The 13910-nt window shown below is 38.8% G+C and overlaps 1 protein-coding gene across 1 annotated transcript in view; it reads right to left on the bottom strand.

Annotated features, from left to right (window-relative positions):
- LOC125452701 (macoilin-like) overlaps window positions 1–13910 on the bottom strand; it is a 117317-nt gene that overhangs the window by 42384 nt on the left and 61023 nt on the right. Inside the window, exons 2-3 of the mRNA XM_048531408.2 lie at window positions 10585–10726; window positions 6766–6892 (exon numbers count right to left, since the gene is read on the bottom strand). Of these exons, the coding sequence (XP_048387365.1) occupies window positions 6766–6892; window positions 10585–10726 (269 nt within the window). The remainder of the gene's footprint in view (window positions 1–6765; window positions 6893–10584; window positions 10727–13910) is intronic.

Here is a 13910-nt window from a genome sequence, read left to right as displayed (position 1 = left end):
TAACCTTGTACTAACCTCTTCATATGCAAAGAGAAGGATGATTGTAGCCCGGTCTAATTTTCTGTATATACATTTATAATAAATAAGTATCTTCATACACGTATACATACTAAATTTCTTTTGGCTTTGATATATGTCACATATAATTAATTAAGATGCTCTATTATTTCATTCTTAGTCAAAATATAATTCCAGATGAAGTTCTCCTTTGTTCCTTGGAGTAAATCAGTTTACCACTTGTAGAACTGAATTGAATTGAATTAGCTTTATTGTCACATGTAGTCATATGTGCACAGTGATAGTTTACAATTCGTCACTTGCGGCGCCATCTTACTGGGGTACAAATTCTTCAGTACATTTCTTTAAGAAAAAAGATTAGACAATAATGAACTATAAAGTCCAGCATTGCAGATTGTAGGAATAAATTAGAAAATAGAGAAATGAGAAGTTTTCAACAATGGCCCTCCAATCAAGTGCCTGCTAGCACCAAGCCTTCTGTCCACGCCAGACCTTGACTTCAGACCATGCTAGGCTTCATCTCAAGGTTCTTGAGGCCAGGAGACCACTCTGGAATCACTTGAGACTGGAAGCCAATGCTGAGGTCCTATTGGACTGAGAAACTGTCATTGGCCATTGAAAGACTATCAGGAGACTGCTACACCAGACCGAGAGGACACCTTGTTGAGTCTGCGCTGAGGCCAAAAGTCCAAGGCTAGGTGTCCGATGTCAGAGTCCCAGCCCATGCTGAGGCAGGGAATCTGAGGCCGAGAATCTGAGCCTGCACTGAGACAGGGAGTCCAAGGCTGAGAGTCCGAGCCTGTGCTGAGGCAGGGAATCCGAGGCCGAGAGTCCGAGCCTGCGCTGAGGCAAGGACTCCGAGACCAAGAAGAAAGAAGACAGAACAAGAGAAAATAACGCAAAAGAGAAAAAAATAGAGAAACAGACAAAATGGATGAGCTTCAGCTACAGCATCCTACTCTGCCACTATTTTAGACATCATGTAATGTTAGGCTGAAAGTAAGGTTGAAAGTACCTAACAGACACTTTAAGATGTGATCAAAATTAGCACAAGAAGACGTTCATTTCAGTATATAATATATTTATAAGCTTAATCCCCTTTATATACAAACTAATGAATAAATCTATCACCTTAAACTACTTTATACATTTGCAACCTAATGAATTTCATTGACGTTCAGTTTGCCAGAAAATAGCAATGGTGGCATTTGGATCTCTGTTTCAGATTCCATGATACTGGTCTACCCAGCTCACCGGTGAAAGTTAATAGCCCTGGTCTTGCAAACCCTAGCTGATGGTGAAAGTCCAATGAGTGGGGCGAAGTCTCCGATATTAATACTGTTTTCTGATGTTATACATTGCATCACCATTTTGTTGCACTTTTAGTATTTTCTCAGGCATTCCATTGTGCGAAAACAGGTTGGAAAAACACATCCAGGTGGCTCTGTATTTTCTGCACAACCATCTGTTTCTCAGGTTTACACTCACTTGAATGCATATGAACAAACTTTATTGAGCATAAATATACACAAGGAGAGAACAACCTCTAGAACTTTAGTGGCTTAAGCTCCAGTTCCACATGATATGGCATCACTGTGACATCGCTCATAACTATTCTTGAAGTAAAGGCATAATCAACCCTTTACTCCACCAACGTTGCTTCAAACCAAGAGTGTAGAATCATAGCATCATGATACTATTCCACACTTCAATTTAGGTATTTTTTTAATCTGGTCTAGTTTCACGATTGTCCTTGAAACTAAGTTAGGAATAGAAGAATGTGTAATTTTCAGGCAGTTTTTTAGTTCTGATTATTTAAATAAACAGATTTTCTGCTGCTCAAGTTTGAGTTGAAGAAATTTTCTGGTATCTTGATGACTAAACAATGAGATAGTTTCACTTTGTTTAATTGTTCATAATCTTGTGTATGGATGAATATTGTGATCATGCATTTTTCCCTGTGTGTATATAGGAACACAGGAAATCAAATGGATCATGTGATCCTTAAAGTTTTTTTTGCCATTCAATTTGGTCTTGCCTAATTGTGTCTGAACACCATTAACCTACTTTTGATCCATATCCCTAGCTTTACAGATTAACAAACAGTTATTGATCTCAAACTTGAAAGTTCAATTGACCCAGCATCCACAGCATTTTTGGGAAAATGAATGCCCCCTAATAACTTTGTTAGAATGGAAAAGATGTCATTTGAATGCCTAGCTCTAACTCTATAATTGGGCTTTATTTTCCTGTATTTCCCAGTTAGAAAAAATCAGTTTCTCTGTATCACAAATCTTTTTTTTCATTTCACTATATCACTGGCACCACTCTGTAACCTATAAACTAAAGGGAATATAAGCCAAATGTATGCAGTCTGGCCTTATAATTTAACCCTTTAAGCATTGGTATAATTCTGATGATTCCACATGATGCCCAATATGATCGGTATATACCAAGCTAAATGGATTTTCTTTTTGAAGAAAGTAATAATAATTAAAGTCTGGAAACATAGCTGGCAGTACAGTAAACATTAAATTACAATTCTTCTTTGATGGTTGTAACAAGAATTTTTCTTTAGAATTGCAGAATAAGAAAATAATAACTGCTTTACTCACTACTTCACCACTTGTTATTTTAATAAATGTATAATGCCAGCCTTTTTTAAAATCTCCCTCTTACCTTCTAATGTTTCTTCATTTTGAATAATTAAACAGTTAATTCCTACTTTGAGTAATTCAACCATATCTAAGTTACATCCAGTTCTGAACAGTATCCTTTAGGAAGGATAATGAAGGTATTAGAGAGAGTGCAGTAAAGATACAGGAGAATGGATCCAAGGATGAAGAACCTCTGTTAAATAAATAGATTAGAGAAGATGGGGCTGTTCTCCTTGAAGTGAAGTCGAGATGTTAGAAATGTTAGAAACCACGAGGAGCCTAGAACAAGTAGATGGAGAGAAATGGATCTCATTGATGGAAACATCAAGAACAAGAAGGCACAGATTTAAGTTAGTTGGCAAAAGAAGCCACGGGTCATGAGGAAGAATGTTTTACACACAAAGTTTAAGAATGGAAATTCAATGCCTGAAAGTGTGGTGGAGGCTGGGTCAAAAGAGGTATTTAACAGAGAATTAGATCATTTATCCAAAGAAAAAAATAAATTGCAGGGAGAAAGCAAGGGAAGTGACACTAGGTGAATTGCTCCTTCATAGCCAGCATGGACAATGGTGAGTCAAATGGCCTCTCTCTCACTATAACCATGTACTATTCCATAATGATAATAAAATGTGAGGCTGGATGAACACAGCAGGCCAAGCAGCATCTCAGGAGCACAAAAGCTGACCTTTCGGGCCTAGACTCTCTGATGAAGGGTCTAGGCCCGAAACGTCAGCTTTTGTGCTCCTGAGATGCTGCTTGGCCTGCTGTGTTCATCCAGCCTCACATTTTATTACCACTATTCCATAATGCATTGCCATACATAACATTTTATTCCATAAATTAACCAAGGTTAACTGAAGTATGAGGCTGTAGTTTTAAGTTATATTTTGTCATTACAACATAAGAAGTGCACAGAAAGAGGCACTTCAGTCTAATAGGTCCATGCTGGTATTTCATGCCCTACACAAGCAATTACTTAGCCTCTTCTCGTGTCTATTAGCTTATGGCATGGCAACACATTTTCATTAAATTCCAACAAATATGTTAATCTTGAGTAAATGTCTCATATATAGTAAAATGATCATCTCAAGAGCGATTAGCTACATACTTTTCAGACTCAATGGTATTATCATCATCAAGTATTATAGCATCAATCTACCGGGTTTCACCAATGACTCGAAATTTACTGGCCATATTAATTCAGTGAATTCTGGGCAGGCCAAAGGCTGTGTATTCTGCATTAAGTGGATTGTTTGCTCATACTCAAAGTCACTTAACATCAACAATTCATAAATTAGATCTGTGATGGATTGCCCTCCATTTGCCTAAATGGCAACAGCATTGCTCAAGTGGTTCAGCAATGTCCAGAAAAAAGCAGCTGCTTGACTGGGACTAGGTTAAGTATTCATCTGTCACTCCTGCCAGATTACCATAGTACTATATGTGTACTTTCTATAGGGGACACTGCAACAACTTGCTAAGATATCATCACAGCATATGCCAATTCTTGACTTCCACCATATAGGACAATGGCAGCAGGTACTTGGGAATTTTAGCGCCTCCTTTTGCCCTTCCAAGGCACACACGTTCCTGGCTTGAATATATACAGTAAACTCCCCCATTACCTGGGACCCAAGCATCCAGATGTCTCACACAATCAGCAAAAAAATTCAAAGAAAATTTATCATTTTTATAATGCCTTCAACATCAGTAATTACAAGTGGAAGAGGGGGAGGATGTTGGAGGACTGGCAGTACATCAGTCACCATTTACACGGGAGAAAGAAGCACTATAAGGTGAGATGTGTTAATTTTGATGAAAAGGAGTCAATGATCTACCACCATCTGGTGGGCTTTTGCCTCAAGCAGGGTTTTCATATCTGCTGTGACAATACTATGATTGTTCCCTTAACGTAGAAATGAGACATAGGTAATGTAGTGCTGAACGATTAAACATGTTTATTACATCTCCTGACATATAGATACTTAGATTCCAAGATGGCGGCTGAATCTGAGCTTGACCACTGTGTTTCTTTTATTTTGGTTTCTTTTCCTTTTTTTCAGTTTTATTTCCTCCCTACTTACCTTCTGAAGGGAGTGTGGTTGTGGAGGCAGCAGCAGCAATGGCAGCAGCTTGGGGCCCAGAGCGGGGACTTTGGTGGTGGGTCACAAGGTGGTTGGTGTGCCCAAACAGAACTCTGGTGATAGGTTGCATCGTAGAAGAACCACAGTGGAACTCTGGCGGCCTGAGGTGAGGCAGATGGTGGTTGGCAGCAAATGGCAGCTCTGAGATGTGAGATCAAGAGATTGATCCCAGCTTGGGACAGAGATCAAGCCCAGTATGGGAGGGGGATTGAGACCAGCATAGGGAAGGGATAGACCCCTGGTGAGGAAAGCCCAGCATGGAACACTGCAGGCCCATGGCTAAAGAAAGACTGTAATTTGGAACTTTTAACATTATTTCTTATTAACAACTTTATACTAACAAGAACTTTCTAAAATTGAATTTTTCACACATTTCTTAATTTTTTTGACTTTTTACCTAAGATTTTATACCTAGGCAGCCCGTACCTAAGATGGATCTGTGAATGGCAACATTGTAAACTTTTCACTGGACTCCTGTTTCCCTGTACTTGAATAAAACTTAATTCTAAATCTAATTCTACTTAGTAGGGCATAAGGACTTCAGTGGCTGAGTTAATGCTAAGTTAATTAGTTACAAAACAGTGGTACACTTCCATCAGTTTGGCATGCTTCAAGGGCCTTCAGTTAGAATGGAGTCTATCAAAAGCATATCTTAAAGGCATATTGCATACGAGCTGTGGAACATATCGTAAAAGTGAGCCAAAGGTACAAGCTGCTTAGATTCAGCTCAGGATTCATACAGTAGTTTATATCTCTTCATTGCTTATAATGAATGATTGAATTTATGAAATGGTTGAAATTGAACCACTATACTTTGCTCTGTTGGAATTTTAAAAGTCTAATCCATAAGAGACATTTGGAACCTAATTCTATCAATTGATCTCACCCTGGAAAACAGTCAAGAAATATTCATTCTGAAGGACTTAACTAATATGAAGTTAACATTATGATTGTAAGGCACAACAAAGATGGCTAGGTACAAATGAAATAACAGAGGGAGCAGGAAGTTGCAGTTCAGAAAAGCCTAATACCTGTGTCAAAGATAAGATTTGATAGAAGTAATTATTTTTGGATAAAGTGTTATGAATAATTTCTACACTAGGAAAGCTAGCATGAGGGAGTCGGACTATACACCATTGTATTTCTGCTTGTTGCAAGAAGTTTTAATTGGCTAGTATTTTATGAATGTGCTACCAAAATGAGGCCGAACATCATTATGTTAGTTTGTTATTTTAACGTTATTGCGTCTCCTGGTCTCTGTATCAGTAGATCACAAAATGCCACAGGCATTGATGAAACATCAGCCAAGGTCTGAATGTTAATGGGTTGAGTGTTCATCAGCATTGTAGATTTGGCATTAAAGTTTCTACAGTGAACAGATGTCATACCTCAGACTTCCAAAATCATTTTTCAATCAAAAGGATTTGAAATCATTACTAGGCTTCCATTAACATTTTAAGGTAACATGTATTCTCAAAAAATTATAAAAGGGCATCTGGACATAGTGATTAAAATGCTAAATGCAAGTTGTGCACTGATAGCTAAATAATAATCAATTTGCCAGATTGTTCTGAAATTCAAGATGATACACTAGTGAAACTTTGGTGATGTTTATACTTTTTTTTCAAAAAGGCTAAGAGCGATTGGATTGCTCTCTGAAGCCATTCCCCCGAATTAATTAAACAGAAATCGTGCAGAAAATTTGAATTGTGTGTAACTTAGATTTCTCAAGTTTGAATTTATTACTTTAACATTTCATTGTATTTCAACTGGTAGTGCAATACTAAATTTTGTTAACTGAGAAAGTTAAGACTTTATCCTTACTGACAAGTCATTTAATTTGAAACAGAATAAAGTCAGTTTTCTGTAAACGTCACTGTAATTTTACAAAAAAAAACACTTTTTCTCACCTCTTTGGTGCCTTTTAAAGGATTAAAATTGCTTACCTGAGTTCCAGAGGTACTGGACCCATACATATGTGCTGGCAGCAAAGAAAAGCCAGTGCAATGGTATGAAGATAAAACAGAATACATCTGAGGTAAATGCTGCACATACAAAAAGTATGGAAAAAGCCTGTGAAGGAAAATGTAAATATTATATTCGCACAGCCTGGCCCTAAGAATACACAGTCATCCCAGCATGCCTTGACATATATCTGATAGGTATCCCAGATGAAACCTGACCCAAGGCCTGGCCCACCACAAACCCACAAACCCACCAACATCCAATTAGGCAAGCAATGCCAACTAATTGATATGTGTGGAATAGTCAGTGTCCAGATAAAATTTTAAGTACACAGGGCTTTGCAAATACTCAGCATTAAATGATGTATCGCTTTCGATCAAATTTGCACCAGGGATCTAATTTGGAAAATTCAGAAAATTGGTCCAAATGTTGTAAATCAAAAAGTAGACTCAAGGCCAAAGTGAAAAGATATTAATACGGGAAATGATGAACAGACTATGAAAAGATGGGATAGAAAGTATGAAGCTAAGAATCCACCAATAGATATAATGAAAATTTACAAAACGAGCCAAAGAATAAAACTAAATGTGATGAATATATGTAACATATGAAACAATGCAGATGAAATGGGAATATAAATAGAAATGAATAATATGCCCCAGAAGTCAGTACAATGATGCGGCTGTGAAATAACATAGATTGCGACCTGAATCTTGAAATGTACAGGACCCTTAGGAATGCAATGAAAAGTAGGAAAGGATGCTGTAATAACTCTGTTAGTTAACAATGATATTTTTCAACAGAGAAGAATGACCTAATTTCAGGAAATCAAGACATGGCTATATTTTGGGTAGAAATAAAGCAAAATTATAAAGGCAAGAAATCACTTGAGGGAGTTGTGCATAGTTCCCCCAGCAGTAATTATACAGTAGGGTGGGGATAAAAGAAGAAATAATGAGAGCTTCTCAGAAAGGCATGGTGATGATCATGGGGAAATTTTCAGCTCCATGTCTACTAGAAAAATCAAAGGAGAAAGACAAGTTCGATGAGGAATTGAAAGAATGCTTTCAGGATAGGTTCTTAGAAAAATGTGTTCTGCAGCTGAGCAGAGAGCAGATAACTTAGACCTGATATTATGCGATGAGATTATATTAATTAATGATGTCAGAGTGAAGATACCCCCCAGTAACACTTACCATACATTTTACATTCAGTTTGAGGGAGAGAGGAGTGAGTGTATAACTGTTTTTTTTACATTTAACTATGAGCAAATATGAGAGCCTGAAAGCAGAGCAGGATAAAGTGAATTAGCAGATTAGGTTAAAGGATAGGTCAATAGAGATGCAGTGGAAAACATTTATGGGGATAGTTCAGAATATGCAGATCAGTTGCATTCTAGTAAGCATGAAAAATATCCAACAGTTGGTTCCACCATCTATGATAACATAGACATTTGAAAAATGTGGGAAAATTTGAATACAAGAGAAAGCCAACTAGAAATGTTTTACGAAGTTAATAAGAATTCCTCTAAATATTTAAAGAAAATGGGTAAAAAATTAGTATTAGTCCACTGGAAAGTGAGACTGAAGAAATGGTAACAGAAAATAAGAAAATAACAGATGAATTGAACAGGCATTTCAGAACAGTCTTCACTACACAGGATAGAAAAAGCATTCTGGAAGCAGTGATGAATCAGGAAATAGAAGAGAGTGAGGAACTTGTGAAAATCATAATACCAGTGAAGAGCTGCTGAGCAAATTACTGAGGTTGCAAGCTGATAAGTGCCTAGTGCCTGTTGGACCTTATCCTAGTGCCTTAAAAGAAGTGACTTGTGAGAGTTGATGCATTGGTTTTAATTTTTCAGAACTCCCTTGATTTGGGATAGTCCCATGAGATTGGAAGATGGTGAATGTAAAATGGGAGGAAGACAGAAAGCAGGAAAGTTCAGGCCAGTTAACTTAAAATTTGTTGTGGGGAAAATGTTAGAAGCTACCAACAAATAAGGTATTGTAGAGCATTTGGATAAGTTCAAGGTCATCAAGCAGATTCAACATGGCTTTGTCAAAGGGAAATCATGTTTGCCAAATGTATTGAAGTACTTTGAAGAGGTGACATGTACTTTGGATAAAGGGGAATCAATGGGAAGCCTCTTCATTTACTTATACTTTCCAGAAGGATTTGCTAGTGTGTCTCACCAAAGGTTACTGCAGAAAATAAAATCACATGGTGTAGTGGTTAGATTATTTTATTCACTTGTGGGATACGGGTCTCAGTGGCTGGCCAGCATTTATTGCCCATCCTTAATTGCCCTTGAGAAGATGATGGTTAGCTGCCTTCTTGAGCCACTGCAGTCCTCCTGCTGTAGGTAGGCCCACGTAGGGAGAGAATTCCACGATTGTGACTCAATAACGTGATGGAACAACAATATATTGCCAAGCCAGGATGGTGAGTGACTTGGAGGGGAATTCGTAAGCCCTTTTAATAGCTGATTTTAATGATACTTCATATCTCTATTGTCCAATAATCTTGCATGGGCCCAATAGTGTGCATTTTAATGCATTAGAACCACATTTGGATCCTATTGGCATGATTAATTTTCATGCATAAATGAGACTTCTGCTGATATTGTGAAAACAATGGGCAAAATTGTGGCACAAAGGAATTCTGAAATTGACAAAACTTTGGCAATAGTTCAACAACTGATATATTTCAAAGATAATATAGGAAAACGTTCACATGCCATAATAATAACAAACTTTGAAAGGTAACCATTCAGAGGGGTCAAGTGCTCTTTGAGGCTATTAAAAATAGGAATGAATGCGCATATAAGGTGCGGATATTTGATGCAGCTGTAACTCCCATGAAGATTGTCAAAAACAATGTCAGAAGTGTCAAAAGAGGAACTCTCCAGAGAGATATCAAAGATATCAAAGCATTAAGCACTCCTGCCCTTCAAACCTTTGAAAGAAATTTCTGGACTATTATAAAATATACCTTGCTATTTATCTCAGTCTGTTGATATAAGCTTGAGGGATATCAATATTAGATTAGTATTGTATGTCTGATTTTACAAATTCCTTTAACAACGTGGGTTTCTACCATTTCACAGTTTGATTAATAGCTCCAAGCAGTCACAGATTCTTTGAATTAGGTCTATCAATTTTAAAGTTTATCGTTACAAGAGATTTTGCACTTGGGTGAAATGTTTGTTATTCTGAGGGATTATACTGCTGAAGGCATGTTATTGTAGTGAGTTGGCACATATAATAGGCCATGCGGTGTCATGGTCTATCTCTCAGAAAACCCTGCCACACTGGAATGAAAATCCCCATCTCCAGGGCACTTATTTCCCAGATCAGGCTTACAGACCCAGGAATTATCCAAACTTTGCACTCCAGACCAGGAAGCAATGGTTCAAGGCTACCTATTAAGAAAAATGTAGGATAAGTCAAAACCAATTGGTCCAACGTATCCATCTTTTTTGTGCAGCAAATCAACTATCCCTTCTTTCTCCCTGTTAATTAATGATGTACATAAAGAAAATTGAGTCACTACTGAAGGGCCACTAACTAAAGAGATACAGTTGTGTTATTTTTAAAATAGATTTGATATTAGCTACTATAATCATGAGCAGTAGTTTTGTTGGGCAGTATCACAAATAGCACATTATGCAGTTTGAAGCTCTAAGCAACAATTTTGCCATTTAGATTGAAATTAAATATTCAACTCTAAGCATAGATGTACTATCTGTTTAGATTCTACATTCAATACACAAATGCCTAAACATGAATTATACTTACAAGACCCTGATATCGTGAAGAATTATAAACTCTCTTGATAAATAGCCAACCTGGCCATAAATATTCAAATCGGAGCTCAAGGATGAAATCTGCCAAAAGTATCAGTATCCAGACGATAAGGAACTTCAGAAACGTAAACACACTATAAAATCACAAAATAATTCATTATTCATCAAATGTCAAAGTACATTCACTATTCTTGTACACCATATACAACAATGCACTCAAATGACAATAACAGGAATCAAATTTTGTTGCATGTTTATTGAATTCTGGACATGTCTAATTCAAAGGTTATTTGGGAATGGTTGTGTGGTGCAGTGGGGGGAGGGGACAAACTGGGCTGGTTTAGGGATGCAGTAGGGGAAGGGGAGATATTGAAACTGGTGAAGTCCACATTGATACCATATGGCTGCAGGGTTCCCAGGCGGAATATGAGTTGCTGTTCCTGGTATACTGCATCCACTGTACCCGGTGCGGCTTCCTCTACATTGGGGAAACCAAGCGGAGGCTTGGGGACCGCTTTGCAGAACACCTCCGCTCAGTTCGCAACAAACAACTGCACCTCCCAGTCGCAAACCATTTCCACTCCCCCTCCCATTCTCTAGATGACATGTCCATCATGGGCCTCCTGCACTGCCACAATGATGCCACCCAAAGGTTGCAGGAACAGCAACTCATATTCCGCCTGGGAACCCTGCAGCCATATGGTATCAATGTGGACTTCACCAGTTTCAAAATCTCCCCTTCCCCTACTGCATCCCTAAACCAGCCCAGTTCGTCCCCTCCCCCCACTGCACCACACAACCAGCCCAGCTCTTCCCCTCCACCCACTGCATCCCAAAACCAGTCCAACCTGTCTCTGCCTCCCTAACCGGTTCTTCCTCTCACCCATCCCTTCCTCCCACCCCAAGCCGCACCCCCAGCTACCTACTAACCTCATCCCACCTCCTTGACCTGTCCGTCTTCCCTGGACTGACCTATCCCCTCCCTACCTCCCCACCTATACTCTCTCCACCTATCTTCTTTACTCTCCATCTTCGGTCCACCTCCCCCTCTCTCCCTATTTATTCCAGTTCCCTCTCCCCATCCCCCTCTCTGATGAAGGGTCTAGGCCCGAAACGTCAGCTTTTGTGCTCCTGAGATGCTGCTTGGCCTGCTGTGTTCATCCAGCCTCACATTTTATTATCTCACTAGGAGTTGTAGTCTACAGATAACCTAATAGTGGAAGGGAGGTACAGGAAGAAGAATATAAGCAAATTTGACATTATATATAAACACAGAATAACCAACTAATGTCAGCTTTAACTACCCCAACATCAATTGGACAGAATAAGTAGGTAAAGTGGATAAACAAATGCAGTTCCTATGCCATGAAGAGGGCCGCTTTCCAACTCAAAATTTAAAAAACCTGATAGAGAAAGATTAAGCATTGAATCTAGTAATGAAGAGTACACAAAAACGGATAAGAGCATCAAAATAGAAATAAAATTCATCTCTGTGATAGTGACCAGAAAATATTATAATTTAAGATGATAATAGAGAAGAAAATAAATATGATGACATCCAAGTTAGTAGCTTGGAGAAAAGCTGATTTAAAGAGATCACAGAGAGACTGAGAATAGAATTTGGGAAAGTAAAATGGGCAACAATATTGACAAAAACAGTGCAAAACATTTGACATCATGATTAACAGAGTGCAGGAAAATATTTTCTGCTAAAAGGTAAGAAACAAGCTAAGCACTTGACAGACTCATGCTTGAATAACTATTTCAGGGAACCAATGAGGCTTAGGAAAGAGAGCTACATTAAATACATTGACAGCAGATGAGTGGATGAAAAGGCGATAAATCAAAAGAAAAATATTAGCAAGACAAAGAGGAATGAAAAGAGTAAATTATCAAAGAATATTAAAAAAAATTCACAATCCCATTGTGATTAAATCTTTGGTTTTGCAGCACCAGTGGGGGAGCACGTACAGTATTGAATGTTTTGTTGGATGTATTAACTTTGTCAATTTATTTTAAAATTGTCTCTAACTGTGAGAGAAATAAAACTGAGGATTCTAATATAATCTGGAGTTAGACTCCCCACATACCAAGGTTAGGGATGAGCTAAGTGCACCTCATTTTCCACAAGACCATAAGACCATAAGACATAGGAGTGGAAGTAAGGCCATTCGGTCCATCAAGTCCACTCCGCCATTTAAATCATGGCTGATGGGCATTTCAACACCACTTCCCTGCACTCTCCCCGTAGCCCTTGATTCCTTCTGAGATCAAGAATTTGTCAATCTCTGCCTTGAAGGCATCCAACGCCCCGGCCTCCACTGCACTCTGTGGCAATGAATTCCACAAGCCCACCACTCTCTGGCTGAAGAAATGTCGTCTCATTTCAGTTTTAAATTTACCCCCTCTAATTTTAAGGCTGTGCCCACAGGTCCTAGTCTCCCCGCCTAAAGGAAACAACTTCCTAGCGTCCACCCCTTCCAAACCATACATTATCTTGTAAGTTTCTATTAGATCTCCCCTCAACCTTCTAAACTCTAATGAGTACAATCCCAGGATCCTTAGCCGTTCATCATACGTTAAACCTACCATTCCAGGGATCATCCATGTGATGGTCCATAGGAGTGGAAGTCAGGCCATTCGGTCCATCAAGTCCACTCCGCCATTTAAATCCGCTGGACACGCTCCAGGGCTAGTAAGTCCTTCCTGAGGTGTGGGGCCCAAAATTGGGCACAGTATTCTAAATGGGGCCTAACTAGAGCCTTATAAAGCCTCAGAAGCACATCGCTGCTTTTATATTCCAACTGCCTTGAGATAAACGACAATTTCATTTATCAGCTGACAGGCTTTAATTTCTTGTGCTCCTTGGGCTGTTTGTCAGTTGGAGGTGGGCAGTTCTGCAGTACTGACAGCATAGCCAGGAGTAGCGACCACCTCTGGTAGTGTACTGAAAACTTTGAAGAGGTGTTCAGTAATAGACTGGACTTCAAGGTAAATCTGGGATCACTCCAGGTACTGCTATTACAATGTAGACACTATTGGCAAGGCAACCAATTGTTGCCAATTCTTAATTACAGCTGAACTAAATGAGTTGCTAAGCTATTTCAGAGTCAAGCACATTGTTGTAGGTCAGAATGCAGAGAGTCATAGAATTATACAGTACAGAAGTTGCTCTTCGGCTCACCAAATCTGTACTGCCAAAATATACTGCTACCTGCATTCAAGATACCAAAGTGTGAAGCTGGATGAACACAGCAGGCCAAGCAGCATCTCAGGAGCACCAAAGCTGACGTTTCGGGCCTAGACCCCTCATCAGAG

This window comes from Stegostoma tigrinum, chromosome 4, assembly GCF_030684315.1.
Source record: "Stegostoma tigrinum isolate sSteTig4 chromosome 4, sSteTig4.hap1, whole genome shotgun sequence".
Taxonomy (NCBI): Eukaryota; Metazoa; Chordata; class Chondrichthyes; order Orectolobiformes; family Stegostomatidae; genus Stegostoma; species Stegostoma tigrinum.
This window is presented reverse-complemented; position numbering and strand designations above follow the sequence as displayed.